Here is a 27,676-nt window from a genome sequence, read left to right as displayed (position 1 = left end):
CCACTTTGCAGGCTCCCGGCCGTCGTCCTTCTGGCACATAGACCTTGCTCTGCGTTTTGAGCCCCTGGAGCAACTTAGAAGAGCTCTGAGTCTTGGGAGCTTCGGCATTCCCTGCCACCACTCTATCCACGTGCTCCTGTCCCAGGACGAGATCCCGGGCTACAGGAAGAGCCAGGGAAGCTTTTGGTTGGACAGGAGCCTGCATCAACCGGATAAGGCTGGACCTCCAATAGTCCTCGTCGGTAGCAGCCGGTTCTTCTATCTTGTGATGTCTCCTGATCAGGCTAATTACTCCTCTATAGGCCGAGTCCTCCGTCGGGGAACCCTCTCTACCGTCGGCCGAAGCCTCGGCTTGAGCCCGGGGAGCCGGGTCACCGGGCAGTCCCACCGGGTGCCTTGGTCCTGCCACAACAGGCACTCCCCTGCGGAGGTACTGGTCCTCCCCGGCGGAGATCTCCGCACCAGGGGCGGGGGTTAGGACAGGCATCGCCGAACCGGCGAGGACTAGTGTCCGATCATGCTCTCTGAGGGACGAGGACGCGGATCCCGTGGGCTGACCCGACAGCGGGAACCGTTCCTTAAGGTCCGAGGGCCGCACCAGCTGGGCTGGTTCGGCCATGCTGCCCGTAAGGAAGCGCGGTTCCCCCCGCTGGGCGGGGTGAACCGGAGGCTTCGCGGTCTTACGCCTGCCTGCAGAGGCCTTCTCGCGTTTCTCCCTGCGAGGGTCATAACCATGCCTGGAGGATGGTCTCCTTGGCGAGAAATCCCTGGACCGCCGGTCCGGGGAATACTGTATCTCCGACTTACGGGGTACGAAAACCCAATCACCATCGGGTGACCTACTCCTCCATGGAGAACGGGAGCGCCTCCTGCTGTACCTGGAACGTGATCTTGAGCAGGAACGCCTGCTCCTGGACCGCTCCCTCCGACGCCGATGTTTCCTCCTGGCTTCTTCTCCCGACGAGAATGACTCCTCCGAAGAGCCCGACGTCACTGTACCTACCGTATGGCAGGTGGGAGCGGGGGCCGCCGCGGGGGACTTCGCGACTCGTTGTGTACCCGAGGTAGAGGGTTGCAGGAAGGCTTCAGGAACTTCCGTGAGAGGGGTTGGAAACGAGGGTTGGCACCTAACACTAGGGAACCAGGAATCCAGGCCCTCTTCCATCCGCATAGGGGACCTACCTGGTGTCTTAGGAAGCTTCCATCCGAAGGCATCACTCCCTGCGGAACCTAACTTACCCTGCTTGTCGCCTCCTGCCGAAGAACCTGAAACACAGGCCCACGAAGGGGACGAAGACACAGAAACAATATTGCTACACCACAAGGGATCATCGGAGGAAACGTGCCCCCCAAGCACAAGGGCCGAGTCTCCAGAACTCCCTGACACAGCACTACCAGGCTCCTCACTAGCCCGAGAAGGTCCCGCAACCCCCACTTCACATTCACCAGACTCCTGGGGAAGAACGCTCGGCTCTTTCCCCACGATGGACTTACCTCGTCCCCTACTCTGGGTAGGGGAAGGAGAGACAGAAGCCCCGTCGGACCGTTCACTGGGCGACGGTAGCGGCGAAGAAACACTAGCTTTCCTGGGTGAACGTTTCGACGATTTCTTTTTCTTCTTGCCGTAACGCACCCACTGAATATCCCTCCAACCAACACACTCGAGGCATGTATCCGAAGACGAACAAACTTTGCCCCTACAGGAAGAGCAAAGGGAGTGAGGATCCACTTCAGGTTTGGAGAGGAACGCTCCACACGATTTACCGGCTCTAGGCCTAGGACAACGGCGGATCTGCTCCATAACGCACAAACACAAGACACAGGAACGCAGGGAATCAAAGGAATACACTTGGGAAGCACAAGGAAGGGTAGTGAACACACAGGAACAGAAGGGATAAGCACAAGTTACCACGCGGTAAACATGTGGGACACACGCGGCGCACACAAAGGGTCGAGAGAGACGAGAGCGATGTGGTGACACGTTGCGACCAGAGAACTTACTGACGCTCACGACCCAGGCAGACCTCGACCTAGCGCAAAAGCTACCCTCGGGGCACGTTCTCTTACGCCCGAGGTAGCCCTCCATAGAAAACGGGTTTTAGGGTATACTACACAAAACTCTGGTCGGTAGAGAGGAGATTACAGGTAACTCCTAAGAAAGTAGTTCGAGGTAAGTATTCGTGTTGGAACAAAGAGCTTTTCAATGAATCTACGACGACACATAAAAATCTAAAGCGACAGTTTTATTACAATGAGGGGGAAATCAATTGGGATGTAAGAAATCTCGAAGAATCCAGATGGCATAGAATTGAGCATGTATGCTAATACAGTACATGGAAGTTAAAACGGAAGTGACCTCTTCTAAAAAGATAGATAATTCAGAAATCAAGTTATATCTTCATATTAATGGCTTGTTAATGAAAAAGTTTTCTATTAAAGGAATAACAATAATTTCAATAACACCCTAAAAAATTAAGCAAACAAAGTGCTTTTATTACAAAGAAAGTTTGGTGATGTACCCCCAAGAAACTTAGCAGTTAATGAGTACACATGTTGTGTATATAAATGTTAGGTTTGGATAGAAGGGGGAACATCTCTAAAAGTTCATATATGACAGTCCTTCGGAAGGCAGGTAAAGGTTTTGCTTCCCTTAGGCTCTAATATCTTTGATATCTGCTAATATAACTTTGATTTCTGTTAAACTGTGATTAAAGAACTGAAGACATAAAAGTCTTTGATTTGTGATTGAACTGTTCTTAAGAAATAGAAGTGTTAATAACTATTTAAGCCTAGAGCAATTTTGTGTTTCAATTGCTGAGGAAAGTGCTAAGAGCTCTGTATAATCGCTGCACAGTCACTCGGTTTAACCACTCAGTAGCCTAAACTTTAACCTTAAATTTCTACTACAAAATGAAGTCACTAAATCATTTGACAGAAACCAACTGTATAACTTACACATAATCTGCTTGTAGCGGCACAAAAGTGTCTTTCGTATTTCTTTAATAGAAAACTTTACCTTTTGATTTCTTCAAAGATTTCAAACAAAACCTATTCAAGTTTCAAATAAATTAGGTACTGGTATGCATCTAAGATCATATACTTAATTTTTTCATACCATACAAATGAAAATCCCATAACATTAATATAAAAGTTTAAGGGTATAAAAAGTAAGTTTACTATACCTATTGACAACACAGCTAGAAGTATGTGTGCGCACTCCAATATTCCCACCGTAGGGTGTTATGGGAAATACATGGGTTGTACCTCGGTGTGTTGATACTGCAACCCAACGGGAATCAAGGGAAAATGATATATCAATCACCTGTAAAAGGATATAATACCTTTACAATCACTGAAATACTAACTATATCTATGAAATAAATTATCTTAATACATACCCAATACTCTTATAGCATTATTTTGCATCAACACATTCTCCAGTCAGTCCATTGATAAAGAAAAATACACCCAATCTCCACCAGCTAAGCAGCATATGTAAAACTGGTCTCTAGGCATCAAAATGAGTTCTGCTATTGACTTTCTTACTAATTCTAGAAATATTCTCTGAAATGTGCAGCCTGTAAGACTAGTAAACATATCAGAGAATGTTTGTGTGAATCAGATGCTAAATTAACAATAAACCCAATTGGTGTCTTTAGTTTGAGGACAAAATTAGTAAAATCACTAGTCACTTCTTAGATACCACAAAACTGATGACAGTACTATTCAAACAAGTTACACTATAGATAATTGGATTAAGCTCAACCTGTTCTCCCAAGATAGAACTCCTACAGTAGAAAAGACAAGACAGGATTTCTATCACATATTTTAAATTCTTTCCTATGGCTAAAACTTTTCAAGTCTACCTATCTGTATAGCCTGAATACAAGGAATGTCTGTTAGCTGTTTCCACCACCAGTACCTGGAAATAACCGTGTTCTTGCATAACTTGCCAGTTTGGAAATTGACCCGAGCAATAAACTGATAACCTACAGTACAAGGATCCATTTAAGACTCCAACAATAAACTGTATGAGATTGAGCCATAAAGGCTTCTCTTCAACCTCAAGTAATTTCTTAAACAGTATCCAAAATTTCCAAAAATATCATTAAATCTTTTTTTTTTTCTTTTTGAGGAAATTAAACTCACTGAGCAGGAATAAACAAGTAGGCTGAAACAGTTTAAACTTTAGTTACCTTCTTTGGAAGTGATTGGCAATGGTTTTCAATACAATAATGAAAATATATTCATTCTCTGAATCATGTCATCCCTTCAGGACCAGTCTCTCTCTGAGGTATATCAAAAGAAAATTTAGCTTGAACTACAGCTGAAGTACAGGTTTGTGAAGCACTACAGCCATCCACATCATCCATCTCTTTATGGTATAAAGACAAAACTATGCTATCCAATAAATTTCTGAATGTATTTAGTATGTCGGAACAATCCAGGCCTGAGCTCACATCATTGGAAATCCACTTAAAAGGTACTGGTCCCCACATCTACAATGGCATTTCATATAAAATCATTCCAAATAAGTTGTATGACAAATGGCGCTAGATTGTTTCTGTATCACAGGAACATTCAAAGAATCTTCATGAAGATGCAAATATGAAATGGCATGTGAGGAACAAAATTGTTTATGTACCAAAGGAACACTTCCCCAAGCAGAATAAGTAATTGGTAATGAAACTGTGAGTCCATCAGAATAAGAGAGGGGAAATAAAGTTTAAAACATTATCAATCAAGCCACAAAAAGGTTAATTCCTAGTGCTAGGTTCAGATACGTAAGTTAAAGCAAAAACGTGTGCGCCAGACTGCATGACAGTTGAATATAATTTGTGAGTAATTCCTGCTCCTAAAACTTATATCCACATGATGTTCATCACCAATCTTTTCTACCAGATAAAAAAAAATGCCTTTTTATGGAGCCTGCTTAAAATGAATGCCTGTATAGTTCTCTCACCCTTTTCTACCGATGCTGTTACTTCTGCAGGGGGAAAAAGTGTAGCGTGGTCAATAATACTGGAATTTTTCAAATAGAGAGCATCTCTGAGTCATTTGTTTAGTGCACTTAGTGAGTACTGCATCCTTCCTCTTGAGGCTGCAGATACCCCAAAATGAAGATGTCTGATGGAGAACCAATTCTAGAGTTTTAGATGCCGAACTTACCAAGTCTTCATGCTGCTTTTTGATCTCCATATCATTAGGATTCTTTGAAATAGCAAAATATGTCACAGCCCCTGACCAATGGTCAAGTCAGGAACATGCTTGGAAGGCCAATATGGCTGCAATCTCCATATTCTGTTGTTCAGGAGCTGAGAACAGTAATGGAAGGCGAGAAAGTTTCTCATTGGTTGTTCCCCGGGTTAACTTTGCAACATCCGGGTCAATCTGAAGAGGGGTTGTGGTATGCCCAAGTGTTAACATAAAATTCTTTTGCTCTAATAAGGCGGGTGGAGATAATTTCAAAGACTGACTCAATCATAGAGATTTCTCCGAATAGGAAACTTGCTTATTCAATAAAACTAGCATATCTCTTGATTGATTTATTTGAAAAAGGCGTATCAAATTTATGACACATATTCTGACGCTCTGGGTGGAATCTGTCAATCGCACAGTGCCTACCTGAAAGTTAGGAGTTTGGCGGTTCACCAAGCCTGTCTATATGCCTAATAAGGCTCATTACTTCTAAATAGTTGGAGGCCTTCCCAGGGATTTGTTTTACCTCTAAGGGGGAAACTCTGGAGACATCTACCATCATCTCTGTTACTTGTTCAGGAGTGCTGTCAATCGTGATGATTGTCGAATAGGGAGCTCTAGTGCTCTGTACCATCATAGAAGTACTCGGTTCCTGTTTTAGAAAAGGTTTTTCACTATTTCTGAAATGTCTTTCGTCTCTCGTCAGGGTCCTGCAGCATGAGATGAGGCAATAGAACCTAAACAGAAAGGGTTTTGGTTAAATTTAGTTCAAGACTCATGATCATAATACAAGAGAGAGGGCTTCATCTCTGAATTTGAAACCTGTAAAGAAGAATAAGAAATATTTGGCATATCCCACCAACAGCATCTATATCTTAGGGCAGAATAATATGGTGGAGAGTCCGACCTCAATCTCTTACAAGAGATTGGTCATGAAGGTCCATAGTTGGTGCGATATCAGGAAATAGCGGGTTCGATTCAGCCGCTCTTTTCCTCTAAAAATTAATCACAAGCATAGTTGTGGATCATTCAGTATTACCATTTCTCGGGGGATCTGAAAAGATAAGATATAAGTCAATCTAGAGGAGAAAAAACTAATTCCTAACACGTCAATACAAGTAGTAGTTGCTTGTAAAATGGCGGCCTCAAATCCAGCTTGCGAACGAGATGGTACAGAGGAGTGTTCAGCTGGTGTGTCTATTTGGGGACGCGTGACAAAAGTGGGGCACACTCCTTCATTGAGATGCCATAAAAGAACTTGTTTGTGGGACTGCGGGTGCATGTCTAATTTCGCACTTGGACAATAAGACCAAACCTGTAATTCCTTTCCTAATGAGGGCTACCTGAAATAACTAAAAAAGAAGTGGTTTTTCTTGGGGAGAAACTAGTTGCTTCTTTTTAAGGTGCGACTAATTTTAGGACCCCCTAGGTGTTAGAAGAAGGTCAAAATCATCATGAGTACAGATAGGTGAATAGTATGCTCCTCCTAACAAAGTTGCTTCTGTACCTGAGGAAATAGGTTGATCTATCACCTCTCGGCACGAAATTTGAGGTGGCGTACTTTTAGGTAATACTTTTAAAATTCTCAGAGGGGGAGGGCTCCTACATTGGAGGAGAAAACTTCCTGATCTGCAATATATGAAACAAAAAGGTGATCTCCCAAGTTAACCACACTCGTGTGGGGAGTGAGACCGGTTTAGGTATATATAATCTGGTGAGACTATTGTATCTTGTAATGTCTCTTGCTCTAGCTGGATAAGAACTGATGTCTAAGGATCTGTATCACTTTGTTAGATTTTGGAGTTCATTAATCACGATGGGTGATTACATATCTAAAAAATCATCCTCTTGAACAAAATGACTTTCATCTTTATATAGTGTTTTATTTGTACTTCTTGCTCTCAGCTAAGGATGAAACAAAGAGGGGAAGATCCCTCATAGCCTTCTTCTTCTTCTTCTAATGACTTGTATTTCCTATAATGAGAGGACAGTCAATCCCTGCAAAAATCACAAATAGAAGAAAAGGAGCATTGTTTACTATGAAACACAGTTCACAAAGGATGGAGGTCTACCTCCATTTGGCTCATGAAGGTGCCACATTGACGACCTTCAAGGCCAGTTCAGGTTCTCATATTAACTTGAGATATACTCATAATCACAAATTCACAGTAAAAAAGAAAAAAAAAGCACAAAGCGAAGTGTAGTGAGGAAGCAGTCCAAGACAGACGTCCAACTGGAACGACGACCAGAAGTAAAATGATGCGAGCCCCATTGACTCAACTGCTCAATACCCAGCGTGAGTGGGTTGCCAACAACCATACAATGTTACCAGAATCCCACGACATCCTTAATTCTGATCATAGCCAAACAGCAACGGAATGCATCCATTTAAATGACAAGGTTTTGTATTTTGCATAGGAACAAATCTTTTTTTGCAACTGAGAAGGAAACATACTGGATATATTCCTCAAAAGTAAATCTGCAATAAGGAATCACACCTACAGTAGAGTTTTAAATGAATTGAATGTAGTTAAAAATACATTAGGTAGAGAGGATCTGATGTCCTTAACCTATTTATATTTAAATCATATACAAGTTTTACCTCCTTAATTAAATCATGAAATAAGTTTGGTTAGATCTCTGCGAACGGATTCAGTAACGACAGGTCTATATTCCAGACAGGATCAATACAAACAGAATACCATTATCCCTTAAGCAACATATACAACAAGGTTGTTTTCAAGGCCAAATCACACATTATGTATATGTAATATAATAAATAAAAGTCAATGAACACTACGCTGAGGAACACCAGACATTTGAAAAAAGAATTTGGGGCATTGCAGTTGAGCACATTCCGTTTACAGCTCAGCTAGGTGGATACTGGATGGATTCTCCTCCTGGTAATTGTTTAGAGAATGTTCTCACTCAAACAAGATTATGTAAAGTAGTGGGGTCGAGTTAAAAAGATATTGACTAAAACTATAATAGAATTAGGAAATTATTACAGCCACCTCAAAAACTTTACCTTAGCAGTAGTATCCCCTCTGTGAAGAGTATACAAATGATGGATAGCAGATTGTGCAGAAGTTAGTGGGTGAGGTTGGAGACGAAACAGATGAAAATTATGTCCCTGTTTATCAGCAGTTAAAAGTAACATCCCTGTTGGGTCAAACTCCAGTGCAACAATAGGAGCTGCAAGATGTGCAGTAAAGTGAGCAACAATGCCACAGGATGTCCCACTGCTTTGCAGATTTACTTCTCCAGTACCAATAGTCTGTAGAATACACAATGAAGGGAAATGTTAGGTATAATTTTTAATCATTTTCATGTTAAATAAGATCTACTTGCTTGATTTAACTTATTACATGATATGCGACAATTAATAAAAACATTTCCTTCCTAAAACACGAAATAGAATACATTGGAAATTAAATATCCTTCAACACAAAATACTTCACTTCACGAAGTAAACACCACTCCTATAAAATGATCAATATCATCACTTTCATTACAAATTTTATTAATTATTTTAACGGTTTCTGAGTATTTTACAATTTAAAATAACAAAAACCAAGGTACCATTTTTTTATTTATCCTGAACTTACTTTTTCAACCGAAAATGTTTTCTCTTGAAGTATAACAACAGGATATGATAAAGTTAGAAAATTTAATTATTTCTACGAATCTCGCCTAACATTCAGTTCATACTGATTCTTCTCCAGTAAACACCTGTGATACTGTACTATTTTAATATTCATTTTTTTTCTTTAAATCTTATCCAGTTAGAACTGCACTGCTTATCACCTTTACTCACCTTACTAATCGAGCCTCTCCCAGCAATGAGAGAGAGAGAGAGAGAGAGAGAGAGAGAGAGAGAGAGAGAGAGAGAGAGAGAGAGAGAGAGAGAGTCTACGAACAGCTGTATGTGAACTGTGTATGTACAGTAGTATCTCAATGTCTTTGTACCTGTGAACATCACAGGAAGATGACAAAAACAAAACTTATGATTCCTTAGCAAATTAAACAGTATGTGCTGTCGTACATACATTGCTTTGTTTATTTCATTAAGTACAGTACTATTAAAGTAATAGTTCTGTACACATTACAGTAACAAACATTACAGCACAGTGAGTTAACCAAATGAAAACAAGTGTGTACTGTATAAGGAACAACAGGTGATATTTGTTGTACATATTTGGGGTGGCAAGTTTACGGAGTGATCGCAGCAACCATCTACGAGTGATGAAGTCATCTTACCTTCGGTACTGTACAACTGTACAGTAATGATAGTACTATGCGGTTACTATTATATAGTATACACTTTGGACATTGAGTGAACCAAGTAAAAACAATGCACGAAAGCACCAGTCAGATGGCATGTGTGGTGATGAGTTGCCTTAATTTACTGGTTAAAATTTTGTCAATTTTTGCTCGAGTCTCTGTTACCTAAAGACTGCGCATGCCAAGGCACAACTGTACAGTACGTATGCAATTTACATTAACTATGAGGGCAATTTTCTTCTTCTTATGGCTATTCACTAAAAACTGATTGAAAAATATCAGGTTCAAAATACATGATAATCTAATCAATGCTGGTTCATTCTTTACCAACAATAAGAGATGAAAAATTAGCACTTATTGCCAACAAAGTGAGCAAACATATTACATTGAGAATTAAATTGATATCTAACCTGGGTGTCAAGAATGGTGACTACCCCTGGAGTTGGAAGGTTTGTGGGTGGCGGCTGCTGTGCTGGAGATCCTTGTCGCTGACCCATGAGATTAGATGCCACACTCTCTCCTAGCTCCTTAAGACCCTGAAATATTTATCACTATTTAGTCCTTCCTAGTAAAATCCTTGAAGATTTCCCAACGATCAAAGCGAAGGCAAAAACTTTTATTTGTATCAATAAAAGCTAAGTACTTCACACCACTTCTATAAAACAATCTATAATGGCCTCATAAAAATAATCACCATACAGAAACAATTATGGCAATACATTATCCTCATCAGTCATTAAATTAACAGCACACTTTTAAGATTAACATGTACAAAACCGTAAATGGAAGAAATAAGTATCCACAATTAAAGGAAATATAAATGAACTGCAAAAACATAAGACCAACACAATACATTACAAATTTCTTCAAAATAAATTATAAAATTTTAGACAAAACTTTTATCACAGTTTTTGGAGCCCCTATACCCAAAATATATGCTAACATGAAATATACAGATCCCTGGATATTTTTACTTAAAAGATCTTTTTCATTGACTACCCATCCAAATTATTTTCATATTTCATTATCAATTGACGGTTGGAATAACTTTTCAAAGTAGATTAAACTTTGACACAAAAACTTTTAATAATATTTTCCTTTCCCAATCATAAATTCTTTGAGATTCTACCAAAATTATAAGTCTCATCATGTCAGAAATCCAAATGGTAATGCACTTATATATAGTCAAATTTGAATACAAAATCTAAATATGGATTAGCTAAAATCCTTCAACAACAAACTTTGCTTTAATAACAGTTTATCATACTGATAGCAAAAAATAAATATACTAAACTGGTCTACGTTGATAAAATGAGCCTTATATTCACTTTACAACTTTATGAAATATAAAGCAGAAAAATCAGGACACCAGAAGGTAGTAAAAATAAGTTAAAATTTTTTTTAAATAATTTTTATCAACCTTCCCTAATGTTCATATTGCTTCTACTCACAATCATTTTATTGATGTTTACCCCTAATTTATATATAAAAAAAAAAGGTCCTATTTTCTTTCCTTTCAAAAGATACATCATCCTAGTAAAGAGAGATGACAGTCTAGAGGTCAATGGTAAGTCGCATTGTAGGAGTTCCCCATTTTTCAGCTTCTCCGTCACAGCTGCTGTGTCAAACCATCCTTCTTCAAAATTGTGAAAGTGTTTATTGCATTTCAAGTTACCTTACCTGCTCAACTGGTTAACATTTCTGCTGAGGGAAAACAGAGTTTTCAATGACCGTTAAGAATTAAGATATCTTACGGTTCCGTTAAGAATTAAGATATCTTACGGTTCCTCTCAGGAAATGTGTTTTAGTTGGAGTTTGAGGAACCAGAGAGTATACTTTGAATTGAATTGAATTGAATATGGGATTTAGGCATTAAGCCAAGCACTGGGGCATCAAAGGCCATTCAGCGCTATACAACGAAAATCATTCAATCATATCTGTACACTCACACCATTTAGTATCATTTTAACCTTTAATACAAAACGTAACACTTTCATACAATAAAATCTAGATGTGAAATAAATAGGGATTAAAAGGGTAAAATAAATAAATAAATTAATAAAATCAATTATAGCTCGTAATATAACCCAATACTTTGTATAAATTTTCTCAAGTTCAGGGTATTACAGTTTTCCCCCAGTATATCTCTTAACGGTTTGTCCTGGAGTAAATGTGTCCTCCTCTGGAGATTAAAAACAGGACAATCGACTAAAATATGTTTAACATCTATTGTCACTTGACAGGTATTACAAAGAGGGGCCTGTCTCCCTTCCCCACTCTTCATTAAATAATTGTGCGTTGCATGTGTATGGCCAATACGCAGCCTAGTTAAAATAATGGTATCCCTTCTACTTGTAGAATTACAAGATGACCATTTATCCACCAATGGGTGGATTTGTTTCAATTTTGTATTGGTGGTCAGTTCAGACCATCGAGCTTGCCACTTATTTTTACAGTAAAGATGAATCTCACTTTTAAGATCTTTGTAAGGAATACTCAAGGGGGATGGATTACTTAGCCCTGAAGCTTCCTTTGCTGCCTTATCTACTTGTTCATTCCCATCCACCCCAACATGGGCAGGGACCCAACAGAAGTGAACACTGATACTCTTCCTAGATTGCAGAAGTACTAACCAGTCCTGCACCTCTTGTACTAGATGATGGCCTGGCATAATTTGTTTTAATGAGAGTAAAACACTATTGGAATCCGTAAAAATTGTATAAAAACTATTTTGGTTGCCATTTTTAAAAATATGTTGGACTGCGAGAATTATTGCGTACAGCTCAGCAGTAAAAATTGAACAAGAGTATGGGAGTTTCCTTCTAATAACAATATCCCCCACCACAGCTGCACTTCCAACTCCTGCAGCCGATTTGGAGCCATCTGTAAAAACATGTTTCCCATGATGTTGAGCAGCATGATTTAAAAACTCACTTTTCATAACCCTACTAGGTAAGGTATTTTTCCCTCCTGCCGTAAAACATACTTTAACAGGTGGATTACACCAAGGAGGAGACTTGGGATATCCTACCTCTGCTATCTGTGCTGTTAACAAGCCTACTTCTCTAGCATCATTTTTCAGCTGTACTTCCAAAGGCTTAGGCACTCTAGATCTGTTAGGAGCCCGATCTAAAGGCGCCCTAACATATTTACAGTTAGGATTGTTTCTCACAGCAAGGGACCTAGCTAAAAACCTCAAACTCAACTCCTCTCTGCGAATGGAAAGGGGAGGTATGCCAGAATCAACATAGAGACTGTCAATGGGAGATGTTCTGTAAGCACCTGTGCAGATGCGAAGCCCAGCATTGTGAACAATATCAAGTTTTCCAAGTAAAGTCTTTGTAGCTGACCCATATATTTGGCATGCATAGTCTAACTTGCTCAGACACAAAGATGTATAAATTCTAAGCAAAGTTGTTCTATCAGCACCCCAATCAAAATGCGATATCACTTTCAGAATGTTCAGTGACTTCTTAACCCTGATAGATAGGTCATTTATATGGGGACCAAATGTCATTTTCTTGTCGAAAATGACTCCAAGAAACTTGACACTATCCTCATATGGCAAAATACAATCATTTAAGAAAAGGGTGGGGATCTCTTCCCTTTTACGAGTACGAGTAAAGCGAATGGCTTTGGTCTTCTGAGGAGAAAACATGAATCCGCGAGAATTTGCCCATGCGGAAGCAGCATTTATTGCAATTTGAAGATTTTGGCATGCTTGTAGTGCAGATGATCCACTACAATAAATTGCAAAGTCATCGACAAATAGTGATCCTTGTATGCCAGGAGGTATGTGACTAATGAGACTATTAATTGCAACAGCAAACAAGGTCACACTCAATACGCTGCCTTGGGGGACACCTTCTTCTTGCATGTAGGATGAAGATAGTTCTGACCCTACTCTCACTTTAATGGAGCGGTTTGATAAAAATTCTTCAATAAAAGAGAACATATGTCCTCCTATACCCCACGAGGCCAATTGCTTTAAAATACCACCCCTCCATGTGGTGTCATATGCCTTTTCGAGGTCAAAAAAGACACCCACCACCTGGTTTTGGTTAGAAAAAGCATTTGAAATTTCCCTTGATAACATCAGCAAAGGGTCTAGAGTACTTCGGTTCTTCCTAAAACCAAACTGTCTGTTAGATAAAAGATTTTTTGATTCTAGATACCACACAAGTCTGTTGTTGATCATTCTCTCAAATAGTTTGCATATGCAACTGGTCAAGGATATGGGCCTATAACTAGATGGCAGTTCTGGGTCTTTACCAGACTTGTGGCCTGGAATTACAATTGAAGTATGCCAGGAATCAGGAGATGTATGGGAAGCCCATAGACCATTAAAGGTTTCTAATAAAAATTCCTTGGTATCCACTGGAAGATGTGATATCATTTCATACCGGATGCCATCCTCACCTGGGGCAGTTAAAGAAGAGCTGGAGATAGCATTTTGCATCTCCTCCATACTAAAAGGCAGGTTAAAAGCTTCAGTATTTGAAGAAGCAGGAGGAACAACAGATGTTGATGCTCTAATTTGTTGAAATGCTGGGGAATAGTTGTCAGCACTTGATACATAAGCAAAGTGCTTAGCAAGAACCTCTGCTACATCTTTGGGGTCAGATATATATCTATTATTTTCCCTTAATATTGGTAGAGGCTTAGGGACGAATTTACCTTGAAGTTTTCTAATCTTGTCCCATATTTCCTTTGAAGGAGTTTTGGTATTAATATTAGATATATATTTCTTCCAAGATGCTCTCTTTGCTTTTTTAAAAATTCTTTTTTGTTTGGCACAGGCTCTGAGATATGCTATTCTATCTGCTAAATAGTTTGTCCTCAAGTATCTTCTGAAGCAAGTTCGGGTCACTTTTCTTGCGTTGGCACATTCTTTACTCCACCAAGGAACTACAGAGCGATGAGGTAAACCGCATGTTTTAGGTATAAACTTGCTAGCATTATCATCAATAATATTTTCAAGATGTTGATAGGCATGCACTGGAGATGTAAATTCATCATATTCTTTATCAGTGTGTGAACAGTTTTCATAAGCTGCCCAGTCTGCCTCATCTATCTTCCATTTTGGTGGACACTGAGAAGGAAGATTATGGACATAATTTAACATTATTGGCCAATGGTCACTGCCATGTAGGTGTTCATTTACTGACCAAAGGTAGTCCAATCGAATGGATGAGGAACAGATTGACAAATCAATGGCTGATATAGAATTGTGGACTACATCATACCTAGTTGGAGAACCATCATTCATTAGTATTACATCATTGTTGTCGATTAATTCTTCAACAAGATTACCCCATCTATCGCACACATTTCCACCCCATAAAGTATGCTTTGCATTAAAATCACCCATTAAAATAAAAGGGGCAGGAAGCTGATTGATCAAGTCTTGGAGGTCAGAAAGTCTAAGCCTTCTTGGATTACCAGCATGATCTAAGAGGAAAAGTTCTAAGGATGGTTCAATATATAGCGAGCATAAAGTAATTTTTTTCCCGATATGAGTTCTAACTGCACATGCCTGTAGTGGTGTATTGAGTGGGATTGTTTCAAATTTTACAGATTTGTGAATAATAAAACCTGTACCACCTTGAGCTCTTGCAGCTTGCAAAGGAGGGGATCTACAAAAATGATAATTGAGTCCGGGATTAAATGGTTTGTCACTGATCTTGGTTTCCTGTAGGCAAATTACCTTCGTGTCTGAGTCCCTGGTTAAAGTTTTTATTTGCTCAATGCTAGTACTTAGACCTCTGCAATTCCACTGGATGATAGACATTATCTTTTGTTATTATTTTTCTTTGTCTCATTTGTCTTTTGGGACTTTTCAGATGAAGCCATGTAAGGCCTGGAGATGGAAGGCTTTACTAGGCCACCACTCTTTTTTTCTTTCTTTCTAGGATCTTTATAAGAGTCAACCTTAGTATCATGAGCAGTAGGGCACTTACCTGACTTAGATGAAGGTGAGGATGATGGGGACCTTTTCCTCTTTGGAAGATCTTGTTTTCCAATCTCCATCAAATCAGGCAGAGATTCTGCCTGAGACAATACATTTAAGGTGGTGGAAGCCACATTGGCTTCCTTGGAGGATTGTGCTAGAACTTCAACAGTTCGAGCACTTAACCCAGAAGGCTGGGCTACTACCTCTAGGGGAGATGCTCCTATCGGTGACAATACTTTTGGTGTGTTGGACACCATATTGACCTCTTTGGAGGTTTGTGCTCTGGCTTTTATAGCCTGAGCACTTGACCCAGATGGCTGGGCTACTACCACTAAGGGAGATGCACCTGACGGGCCAGGTGCTGCCACTGGTCCCCCTGTGGTAGTAAGGGGTAGTGGATTATAATCTTTTGTTGGCATCTTAACCGCGCGAGCAAAATTAAGTTGCCGATTGAGTAAATGCTTTGCATAACCTACACTTATATGTTCAGCATTTGCTTTCAAGATTGCAGCTTCTTCATTCTTGTATTCTCTACATCTTTTATCATTTGGTTTATGATTATCTTTACAGTTTGCACAGGTTGTATCTCTGTTGCATTGGCCATGTTCTAACAAAGAACAGTTAATACAGATCTTCGTATTATTGCAGTACCGGGAAGGGTGACCGTACTTGAAACAATTAAAGCATTGTAAAGGCCTAGGTTTATATTCTCGAACACGTACTCTTTCATTCTCAATAATTATATGATCTGGTATAACAGGGGTTTCAAATGTTAAAACTACCATGCTTGTTTGAGGGATCTTACTTACTTTCCAAACATTAGCAGGGCACATGTCCAGAATTTCTGGTTCTGAGAATTCATATAGATCTTTATCAAAAACTACTCCTTTACCATAGCTGAAGCTCATATGTGGTTTAATATCCTTAATAGGATCAATTTCTGCAATCTTCATGCCACAAAGCATGTGAGCTTGAGTATCTGATTTTGCATTAATCAAAACAGATTGCTTACCGTATCTACCAATATCCTTACTTTTAATTAAACCAACTTTTTTTTGTATAAATTTACTAATCTTATAATAGTTATAATTATCTATCTTTCCAGATGCAATTATCCATGTTGGGGGCTTGGGGGTTCTTACTTCTGGAAGTCTATGCTCTATTTCTTTTTCCATCCATTCTTCTGGTTTATATATCTCTAGGTGTCTTGGTGCTTTATCACATAAAGCCCCAGAAATCAAACAATTGTCAATTTTTATGCTCTCTAAATTTTTATTTGCTTCTAAAGCAATCTCAAAACTTGAAAATGATACCCAAGCTTCCCAAAAGCCTTTACTACCATTAAGCTCCATTAAAATTTCTTTGATTGCTCCAAATCTACAGAAGGCTTCATGAATTATGTCATAGCTACAACCAATTGGTATGTTTTTTAAGTGGAGAATTTTCAGATTTTTTGTTGGATCTGGTAATGAGCCAGAACCAGAGGGTAAAGTATTACGGTTATTACAAGCATCATTTTCCACCAGTGCCGATAAATTGTCTTTAACAACACTGGTCAAAGAAGTATTGTTGGAGGAATCCTTTTTATTGCCGAGGTTGTCAACAGAGCTTTCCCTATTTAAACAAGCAGAAGTCGTCAACGGTGTCTGGGGTTCGCCATTTGATCCAGGGGTACGGGGAATATTAAGTTTACTCATTAATTATTTTTTCAGGGGGAGGGAAGGGGTCATAATAACAATGGAAAAAAAAAACAATGGAAAAAAATATAGTTTAAGGGAGAGAAAAGATTAAGACTGTCTGAAATTCCAAAGAAGACACCGTTAGCCTTTCCTGGAATTAATTTCTCCACCAATGACACCTGTGAAAGCTGCTTACCAAATGTCCACTCCCTACCCTACCACAAAGGGATGGTACCACTATGATTAGAGTGGCTCAAGTGTATGCCAAACCCGCTTGATGGGACTGAGAGCATTTCAAGAATACAATCATCCCCACTCTAATCATAGTGGCAGGCAAACCGGACAGAATGCCGAGAGTCCTATCTCTATAAAATAGCCAACCCCTGGAATCCGAAGGCAAAATTTCCTAAGAGATAGTTCCGCGTGCCAGTATGGGAATACTGACACTCCTAGGTGTCCAAACATTTTCGGGCAGTTGGCAAGACCACCACAGCTCCCACAATTGATTTTGAAATAAAAACCGATCATGGATACAATGTCCCCTCTAAAAAACCTGGACAGTGAAATGGGTAAAAGAGTTTTGACAGCAAGGTTGGAGACAGCTGATAATTATGAAGGAGGAATAAGCAATAAGAGGTAATAGAAAAAGAATGAGAGAAATTTAGAGTCAAACTGAGGAAAAGAAATTCCCCAGTTCGAGAGCCCTCTTGCCCGTCACAAGCCTTCAGCACGGGAATGATATGCCGTGCTGAAGCCCAATGACTTCATCAAGGCATTCTCTCGTTAAGAGGGAGTATACTTTGAGCAGCAGTTGAGAAGAGTTATTTCTTGTGGAGTTAATAACGATATGACATGTCAATAGTTGCTTACCTCCCAACTTAGTGATTACCCAGTTTGGGTTTAACTTATTCAACTTCCTTTGTTAATCTCATAGGCCAGCGAGCCTCCTCTTAAGGATGGTAAGCCTGACTTGCCTGTCCTGTTGCTTGCACTAATGTAACTTCCATAGTCAGGTCTAGTGGTCATATTACAGTACATAGTGTTCCTTCAGTAAGGGTTCTGAATGAGTTGAGCTCCTTCCATACGAGTCTCAAATTACTTTAGTCCTGCAGCTTTGCCCTTACACTTTCACATACCTTGTCACTCTATATGACATCTAGATTGCGAGGCAGAGTACTGACTTTGGTAGCTGGATCGTTATATCTCTACTCTTGCTAAAGAAAGAACACTTACTATATAGTTTTAATCTCTGATATGGCATTTCATACACAGTGGTAGATGCCCTTAAATTTCAGTGTTATTGGTAATGTATAAGCTCAGCTGGTTGGTGGCACCAAATGATCATTCTGGATGACAGAGCTTTTGTTTGTTTACAAGCTCAGTCACTAGTTCATCACAGGCTTACTTTAGTGTGGTAATTTCTAACATTCATGATTTTATTACCTTTTTAAGAGTCTGGCTGTGAAAACACTTCAATATTTTATTGAATTCTTTGTATTTAGTTAAGAACTATAGTAAATTAACAACAAAAAGTATATGTATATCAATATATCTTGGTAAGTATTACTACATAGGCGTCTCTTTCACTTGGGAGGTGCCATTACATATAGCATGCCTTTCAGCCCAGAGACTCAAAATATGTGTAATTCTAACATGCCAGGTGTAAAAATGATCTGCGTTAAGACTTAGCATACTGAAAATCACAAGATTAAACTAATTTATTACACTTTTAAGGTGTTTTAATGTGGCTTTTTTTGGCAAAGCAGTCAGAGATTGCTGTATCTAAACTATACAGTATATAACTCTTAATTCTTTAATTTTGTGTGAATAAGTCGTTAAATGGTTATTATTTTCAATAAGAATGGCTACTTGGTTTAAAGATTAATTAAACTCTTCAATTGTAAATCCTAGTTTCCTTTAGTTTCTAAGCCTTATGATATAAGATTAATAAGTTACCCGACCTTTTTATAGAATAAAATGCCATGTAGTCCATCATTACACTAATAAATGACATATATAATGCATGCTTTGAAAGATAATTTACTCATAGCTCTTTGTGGGTAAGAATATATGATGGGAATTCAGCACCATTAACTTCTTTTTGGGTATCAAAAATTATATTAGTTTTGAATTCGGTGTAATATTTCAGGCCTGAACTAACTGATCAAGTGGTAAATAAGGGGACATCTAGATTTTCTCTATAAGTCTTAAAACTGTCTACCATTATTTTGTATAAAAAAAAATAATAGCTTGTCTATTTTCATGAGTCATTCTAAGAATGTAAAATTAACTATAACTAGCAAGATTTCCTTTTAGGAAAAGAATTTCCAATCTCAACTTCATTCGGTAGTCAAAGAATCTAGACTTAGACATCTAGGTATCATAATGGATTGATTTAGGCCAGTCAGCAACCAGGTCTACTTGTCACAATAGGGATATGCTTCTTAATATATAATAGGTTCATTTTTCAACCTTTGTGAAAATTTCACTTATAAATTTAACAGCTAAACGAATAACAACCTACAAGCACACTTTTATGGTAGGTTTTGGAGGCTTAAATGGTTTTTTTTTTTTTTTTTTTTTTTTTTTTTCCTTCATTCAGAGCTATTGTTTTAACCCTGGATAGGTACGGTGGGTCGTACGCGACCCCGAGCGTCAAAAAAAAAGAGGTTTTTCTCACGTGACTCACCCCCGTGACTGAATTTGTGGGTGATCGACCTGCAGGAGGTGTCTCCCCTACACACTCTAGTAGTGTCCAGATGTGCATTGCTGTAGCTGTACTCCTTCCCCGATTTCTGAGACGCGTCGGGGTCGAGCGCGACCGAGTTTACCCTTCTAAGGTAATTTGCATAATTATCAAAGTTATTACGTATTATGAAATTGTCGTAGAATGGTGCAACTTGTATAGGTTATCAGTTGTGGAAAGTCTTGGTGGATTGTTTGGCTACCATGTGCATGATTTTTTTTTTAGTTAAAATGTCGTTCATCACCACGAGGACCATTTTACCGCGAGTGCCCCTCTTTCATTTTTTTTCATTTTTTTGCCAAGTCATTTTTCCGTAAGATATTGCCAAATAGTGTCGTAAAACTTTTGCTTGTTTAGTGTTGGAAAGTGTGTCTAGATGATCTGGCTACCCATGCGTGACTTTGTTTTTGTCAGATACGACGTAGTTATTGGTATATTGGGTATTTAACTGCGGTTGCCAATTTCTGTTTTTTTTTCAATATTTGTAAAAAATTTTACGTAGTAAGGAATTGCCGTATATTATTAATTTTTTTTTCATGTTTATGTATTAGAAAGTGTGCCTTGATGGTTGGGCTAACACGTGCATGTCTTTTTTTTTTTTATCTGAGATGCCGTATATTAGAATGTTGGGCATTTTACCGCGAGTGCCCCTTTTTCATTTTTTTTCATTTTTTTGCCAAGTCATTTTTCCGTAAGATATTGCCAAATAGTGTCGTAAAACTTTTGCTTTTTTAGTGTTGGAAAGTGTGTCTAGATGATCTGGCTACCCATGCGTGACTTTGTTTTTGTCAGATATGACGTAGTTATTGGTATATTGGGTATTTAACTGCGGTTGCCAATTTCTGTTTTTTTTCAATATTTGTAAAAATTTACTACGTAGTAAGGAATTGCCGTATATTATTGATTTTTTTTTCATGTTTATGTGTTAGAAAGTGTGCCTTGATGGTTGGGCTAACACGTGCATGTCTTTTTTTTTATCTGAGATGCCGTATATTAGAATGTTGGGCATTTTTCCGCGAATGCCCCTTTTTATTTGTTTTGCATTTTTTTGCTTAGTCATGTTACCGTAAGGAATTGGCAAGTAGTGTCGCAAAACTTATATTTTTATAGTGTTGGAAAGTGTTTCTAGATGATCTGGCTACCCATGCCTATTTTTTTTTTAGCCAGATATGGCGTATATATAAGTATGTGTTCGATTTTCCTGTGATTGCCATTTTTTCGTTTTTTCCCATTTCTTTCAAAAATGTTATTTTCCTTAGTAAAATAAATTTTTGAATATACTTACCCGATGATCATGTAGCTGCAACTCTGTTGCCCGACAAAAAACCTACGGTCGGGATACGCCAGCGATCGCTATACAGGTGGGGGTGTACAACAAGAGCGCCATCTGTCGAGTAGGTACTCAGGTACTTCTTGTCAACAAAGAACCAATTTTCTCCTCGGTCCACTGGGTCTCTATGGGGAGGAAGGGAGGGTCCTTAAATTCATGATCATCGGGTAAGTATATTCAAAAATTTATTTTACTAAGGAAAATAACATTTTTCAATATTAATCTTACCCGATGATCATGTAGCTGATTCACACCCAGGGGGGTGGGTGGAGACCAGCATACATGTTAACATTAGAAGCTAAGTATCCCGTATTTCATTTTAGCAGTTATTCAAAATAACAAACATAAAATAAATAAGTACCTGGTAAGGAAGTCGACTTGAACCATTACTCTGCCTTTTTAAGTACGTCTTCCTTACTGAGCCTCGCGATCCTCTTAGAATGCTGAGCGACTCCTAGGTGCTGAAGTATGAAGGGCTGCAACCCATACTAAAGGACCTCATCACAACCTCTAATCTAGGCGCTTCTCAAGAAAGAATTTGACCACCCGCCAAATCAACCAGGATGCGAAAGGCTTCTTAGCCTTCCGTACAACCCAAAAACAACAATAAAAAGCATTTCAAGAGAAAGATTAAAAAAGGTTATGGGATTATGGGAATGTAGTGGTTGAGCCCTCACCTACTACTGCACTCGCTGCTACGAATGGTCCCAGAGTGTAGCAGTTCTCGTAAAGAGACTGGACATCTTTAAGGTAAAATGATGCGAACACTGACTTGCTTCTCCAATAGGTTGCATCCATTACACTCTGCAGAGAACGGTTCTGTTTGAAGGCCACTGAAGTAGCGACAGCTCTAACTTCATGTGTCCTTACCTTCAGCAAAGCATGGTCTTCCTCATTCAGATGAGAATGGGCTTCTCTAATCAAAAGCCTGATGTAATAAGAAACTGCGTTCTTCGACATCGGTAAAGAAGGTTTCTTAATAGAACACCATAAAGCTTCTGATTGTCCTCGTAATGGCTTTGTACGTCTTAAATAGTACTTAAGAGCTCTTACTGGGCATAGTACTCTCTCTTGTTCGTTTCCAACCAAATTGGACAGGCTTGGAATCTTGAACGATTTGGGCCAAGGACGAGAAGGGAGCTCGTTTTTAGCTAAAAAACCAAGCTGTAAGGAACATGTAGCCGTTTCAGATGTAAAACCTATGTTCCTGCTGAAGGCGTGTATCTCACTGACTCTTTTAGCTGTTGCTAAGCAAACGAGGAAAAGAGTCTTCAAAGTGAGATCTTTAAAAGAGGCTGATTGAAGCAGTTCGAACCTTGCTGACATCAGGAACCTTAAAACCACGTCTAAGTTCCAACCTGGTGTGGCTAACCGACGCTCCTTTGAGGTCTCAAAAGACTTAAGGAGGTCCTGTAGATCTTTGTTGGTGGAAAGATCTAAGCCTCTGTGGCGGAAGACTGCTGCCAACATGCTTCTGTAACCTTTGATCGTAGGAGCTGATAGGGATCTTACATTCCTTAGGTGTAAAAGGAAGTCAGCTATCTGCGTTACAGAGGTACTGGTTGAGGAAACTGAATTCGCCTTGCACCAGCTTCGGAACACTTCCCATTTTGACTGGTAGACCTTGAGAGTGGATGTCCTCCTTGCTCTGGCAATCGCTCTGGCTGCCTCCTTCGAAAAGCCTCTAGCTCTTGAGAGTCTTTCGATAGTCTGAAGGCAGTCAGACGAAGAGCGTGGAGGCTTGGGTGTACCTTCTTTACGTGCGGCTGACGCAGAAGGTCCACTCTTAGAGGAAGAGTCCTGGGAACGTCTACTAGCCATTGCAGTACCTCGGTGTACCATTCTCTCGCGGGCCAGAGGGGAGCAACCAACGTCAACCGTGTCCCTTCGTGAGAGGCGAACTTCTGCAGTACCTTGTTGACAATCTTGAACGGGGGGAACGCATACAGGTCTAGATGGGACCAATCCAGAAGAAAGGCATCTACGTGAACTGCTGCTGGGTCCGGAATCGGTGAGCAATAATTTGGGAGCCTCTTGGTCATCGAGGTAGCGAACAGATCTATGGTGGGCTGACCCCACAGGGCCCATTGTCTGCTGCAAACATTCTTGTGAAGGGTCCACTCTGTGGGGATGACCTGACCCTTCCGGCTGAGGCGGTCTGCCATGACATTCATGTCGCCTTGAATGAACCTCGTTACAAGCGATATCTTTCGATCTCTTGACCAGGTGAGGAGGTCCCTTGCGATCTCGAACAACTTCCTCGAATGAGTCCCTCCATGCTTGGAGATGTACGCCAAGGCTGTAGTGTTGTCGGAGTTCACCTCCACCACCTTGCCTAGAAGGAGGGACTTGAAGCTTCTCAAGGCCAGATGAACTGCCAGTAGCTCCTTGCAGTTGATGTGAAGTGCTCTTTGATCCGGATTCCACGTGCCCGAGCATTCCCGTCCGTCCAGTGTCGCACCCCAGCCCGTGTCCGATGCGTCCGAGAAGAGAAGGTGGTCGGGGGTCTGAACAGCCAGTGGTAGAGCTTCCTTGAGAAGAATGCTGTTCTTCCACCAAGTCAGTGCAGACTTCATCTCTTCGGATATAGGAACTGAGACCGCTTCTAGCGTCATGTCCTTTCTCCAGTGAGCAGCTAGATGATACTGAAGGGGTCGGAGGTGGAGTCTCCCTAATGCGATGAACTGGGCCAGCGATGAAAGCGTCCCTGTTAGACTCATCCACTGTCTGACTGAACATCGGTTCCTTTTCAGCATGCTCTGGATGCATTCTTGGGCTTGACTGATTCTGGGGGCCGACGGAAAAGCCCGAAAAGCTCGACTCTGAATCTCCATACCTAGATAGACTATAGTTTGGGATGGGACGAGTTGGGACTTTTCTATATTGACCAGGAGACCCAATTCCTTGGTCAGATCCATAGTCCATTTGAGATTCTCCAGACAGCGACGACTTGACGGAGCTCTTAAAAGCCAGTCGTCCAAATAGAGGGAGGCTCTGATGTCTGCCAAATGCAGGAATTTGGCAATATTCCTCATCAGTTTGGTAAACACTAGAGGTGCCGTGCTTAGGGCTTGGAACTGGTAAACGACCTTTCCAAAGACGAACCTTAGGAAAGGTTGGGAGTCTGGATGGACGGGGACGTGAGAGTACGCGTCCTTTAGGTCCAACGAGACCATCCAGTCTTCCTTCCTGACCGATGCTAGCACCAACTTCGTCGTCTCCATGGTGAATGTCTGCTTGGTGACAAAAGCATTGAGAGCACTGACGTCCAGCACCGGTCTCCACCCTCCTGTCTTCTTCGCTACTAAGAAGAGACGGTTGTAGAAGCCCGGGGATTGATGGTCCCGGACTATGACTACCGCTCCCTTTTGTAGCAAGAGACACCTCTTGCTGTAAAGCTAGCCTCTTGTCCTCCTCTCTGTACCTGGGAGAGAGGTCGATGGGAGTAGTTGCTAGAGGGGGCTTGCGCAAGAATGGAATCCTGTACCCCTCTCTTAGCAACTTCACAGACTCTGCGTCTGCACCCCTGTTCTCCCAGGCCTGCCAGTAGTTCTTGAGCCTGGCTCCCACTGCTGTCTGGAGAGGTTGGCAGTCAGACTCTGCCTTTTGAGGACTTGGAACCCTTCTTCTTTTTGCCACGTTGACTGTCGGCACGGGTACCTCCTCTGCTGGAGGTTCTGCCACGAAAGGGCGGAATGAACCTAGACGCTGGTGTGTCCATCCTAGGTCTAGGCACGGAAGGTAAAGCTGTGACTTTACGTGCGGATGACGCCACCAGGTCATGGGTATCCTTCTGGATCAACTAGGCGGCAATCCCCTTGATCAGCTCTTCCGGAAAGAGACACTTGGAAAGCGGAGCAAACATCAACTCCGACTTCTGACATGGTGTGATCCCCGCAGACAAGAAGGAGCAAAGGTGATCTCGCTTCTTAAGAACTCCAGACACGTACGAAGCCGCAAGCTCGCCAGACCCATCCCGAATGGCTTTGTCCATGCATGACATGATGAGCATGGCAGAGTCCTTATCCGAAGGGGAGGTCTTTCTGCTTAACGCTCCCAAACACCAGTCCAGGAAGTTGAAGATCTCAAAAGCACGAAAAACTCCCTTCAAAAGATGGTCCATGTCCGAAAAGGTCCAGCAAATCTTAGAGCGTCTCATAGCCAGCCTGCGGGGAGAGTCTACCAGACTTGAGAAGTCGCCCTGGGCAGAGGCAGGAACTCCCAAGCCGGGATCTTCTCCCGTGGCATACCAGACGCTAGATTTGGAAGCAAGCTTGGTTGGTGGAAAGATGAAGGATGTCTTCCCAAGTTGCTTCTTGGACTGCAACCACTCTCCCAGTACCCTTAAAGCTCTCTTGGATGAGCGCGCGAGTACGAGCTTCGTAAAGGCAGGAGCTGCTGACTGCATGCCTAAAGCGAACTCAGAGGGAGGTGAGCGCGGGGTTGCAGACACAAACTGGTCCGGATACAACTCCCTAAACAGGGCAAGGACTTTCCTAAAGTCTAAGGAGGGAGGCGTAGTCTTGGGTTCCTCTATGTCGGAGTGTTGATCGTCCAAATGCGCAGCTTCGTCGTCATCAGAGACTCCTTCATCCGAATGCTGAGGAGGAAGCGGCAAAGGAGGAGAAGAAAGCTGAACGGCTGAATCCGGCAGCACGGGTGCATGCGTAGCTGCACTGGATCCAACATCATGCCGCTGCTGGTCAGTCTGAGAGCTGGCAACAACAAAAGCGGAGTGATGGTGCGTGGTGGGGACTGCCGTGGGTTGCGGAGACTGCCGCATTGCGTCAAAACACGGCAGCTTGACAGCACCTTCCCACTGCTGATGCGGTAGCTCACGCATGTCAACGGAGGGTGCCGCACGTCGGCTAACGTCAACATGCGTCTGGCAGGGTCGACTGCGCATCGGTGGTGGAGCTCTCACAGCCGGAGTGTGGGAGCAGGCAGCCGCAGTGTCTGCTGAGCGCACAACCGTGGCAGGTTGTAGGTTAACAGGTGCAGTGTCAACCTTCTCAGCACGATACTCCTGCATGAAGGAACCAAGCTGAGTCTGCATAGACTGCAGCATAGACCACTTAGGGTCTACAGTGGTTGGTGCGGCAACAGACGGAGTGATTGCCTGCTGCGGAACCACTCTACCTCTCTTGGGAGGTGTGCAGTCTTCGGAAGACTGCGGCGAGTCCGAACTGACCCAGTGGCTACACCTGGGCCGTTGGACTCGCTCGGAAGGGACCTTGCGCTTGAGAGGTCGTGAGACCTTGGTCCAGCGTTTCTGCCGAGAAACTTCTTCCACAGACGAGGAATGAATGGGCTCACTCGTCTGTTTGTGGATGGGACGATCTCTGCAAGATACGTCCGCAACCACTGAGGGTACATCTGTACGCTGATCAAGGCCTGTCGAACCCTTTGGTCCTTCGACATTGCTTCTCCCCTGGGCTTGGGAGCTTGCAAGAGGTCCCGGACTGGGAGGACGACTGGCACGAACAGATGCACCCTCATGCGTAACACTGACACTGACACTTTTCACCGCACTTGCACTCACTACACTTCCCACTGCACTTTTCTCTTTCAACTCTTTGACATCGGCCAAGAGTTGATTGCGGTCATTAGCTAATGACTCCACTCTGTCACCAAGAGCCTGAATGGCACGCATCATGTCCGCCATCGAGGGTTGAGAGCTAGTAGAAGGGTCGGGAGTCACCACTACAGGGGAAGGAATAGGTTGAGGGGCATGGGGAGAGGAAAAATCAAAAGAGCGAGACGAACTCCTCCTGATCCTATCCTTCTCTAGCCTACGTGCATTCTTAAGGAATTCATTAAAATCGAATTCCGAAAGCCCAGCGCATTCCTCACATCGATCTTCCAATTGACAGGATTTACCCCTACAATTGGAACAAACTGTGTGAGGATCTATAGAGGCCTTCGGAAGACGCCTAGAACAGTCCCTAGCGCTACACTGCCTGTACTTGGGGACTTGAGTATGGTCAGACATCTTGAATTAGCCAAGGGGGGAATCCAAAATCTATCAAAGTCGTCAACAATTAATCCAAAACTAATCAAAAAGGCTTGATAAGGTAATGATAATAACTCCTGTACAGCGAAAGCTAATATCTAGAGAGAATACATCACCAAAAAGCGTGAAATCAACTCCAGAAACAACAGCGTATCAAGTAGGTCTTGCCGGTGGCACGACAGAGGAAAAATTGGTTCTTGTTGACAAGATGTACCTGAGTACCTACTCGACAGATGGCGCTGTTGTTGTACACCCCCACCTGTATAGCGATCGCTGGCGTATCCCGACCGTAGGTTTTTTCTGTCGGGCAACAGAGTTGCAGCTACATAATCATCGGGTAAGATTAATATTGAAAATTACTACGTACTAAGGAACTATCACAGAGTAATGATTCATTTATATGTTTATTTGTCGGAAAATGTGCCTTGATGGTTTGCCTAGCACGTGGCTGAAATTTTTTTTTTTCTGAAAT

At 41.4% G+C, this 27,676-nt stretch overlaps 1 protein-coding gene across 2 annotated transcripts in view; it reads right to left on the bottom strand.

Moving 5' to 3' along the window:
• LOC137639853 (BCAS3 microtubule associated cell migration factor-like) overlaps positions 1-27,676 on the bottom strand; it is a 251,753-nt gene that overhangs the window by 121,908 nt on the left and 102,169 nt on the right. For both annotated transcript variants that reach the window (XM_068372110.1, XM_068372111.1), the window contains exons 7-9: positions 9,894-10,019; positions 8,228-8,476; positions 3,183-3,322 (exon numbers count right to left, since the gene is read on the bottom strand). In XM_068372110.1, the coding sequence (XP_068228211.1) occupies positions 3,183-3,322; positions 8,228-8,476; positions 9,894-10,019 (515 nt within the window). The remainder of the gene's footprint in view (positions 1-3,182; positions 3,323-8,227; positions 8,477-9,893; positions 10,020-27,676) is intronic.

This window comes from Palaemon carinicauda, chromosome 4, assembly GCF_036898095.1.
Source record: "Palaemon carinicauda isolate YSFRI2023 chromosome 4, ASM3689809v2, whole genome shotgun sequence".
In the NCBI taxonomy this organism is placed as follows: Eukaryota; Metazoa; Arthropoda; class Malacostraca; order Decapoda; family Palaemonidae; genus Palaemon; species Palaemon carinicauda.
The sequence above is the reverse complement of the archived record's forward strand: the minus strand, read 5'-3'. Positions and strand labels throughout refer to the sequence as shown.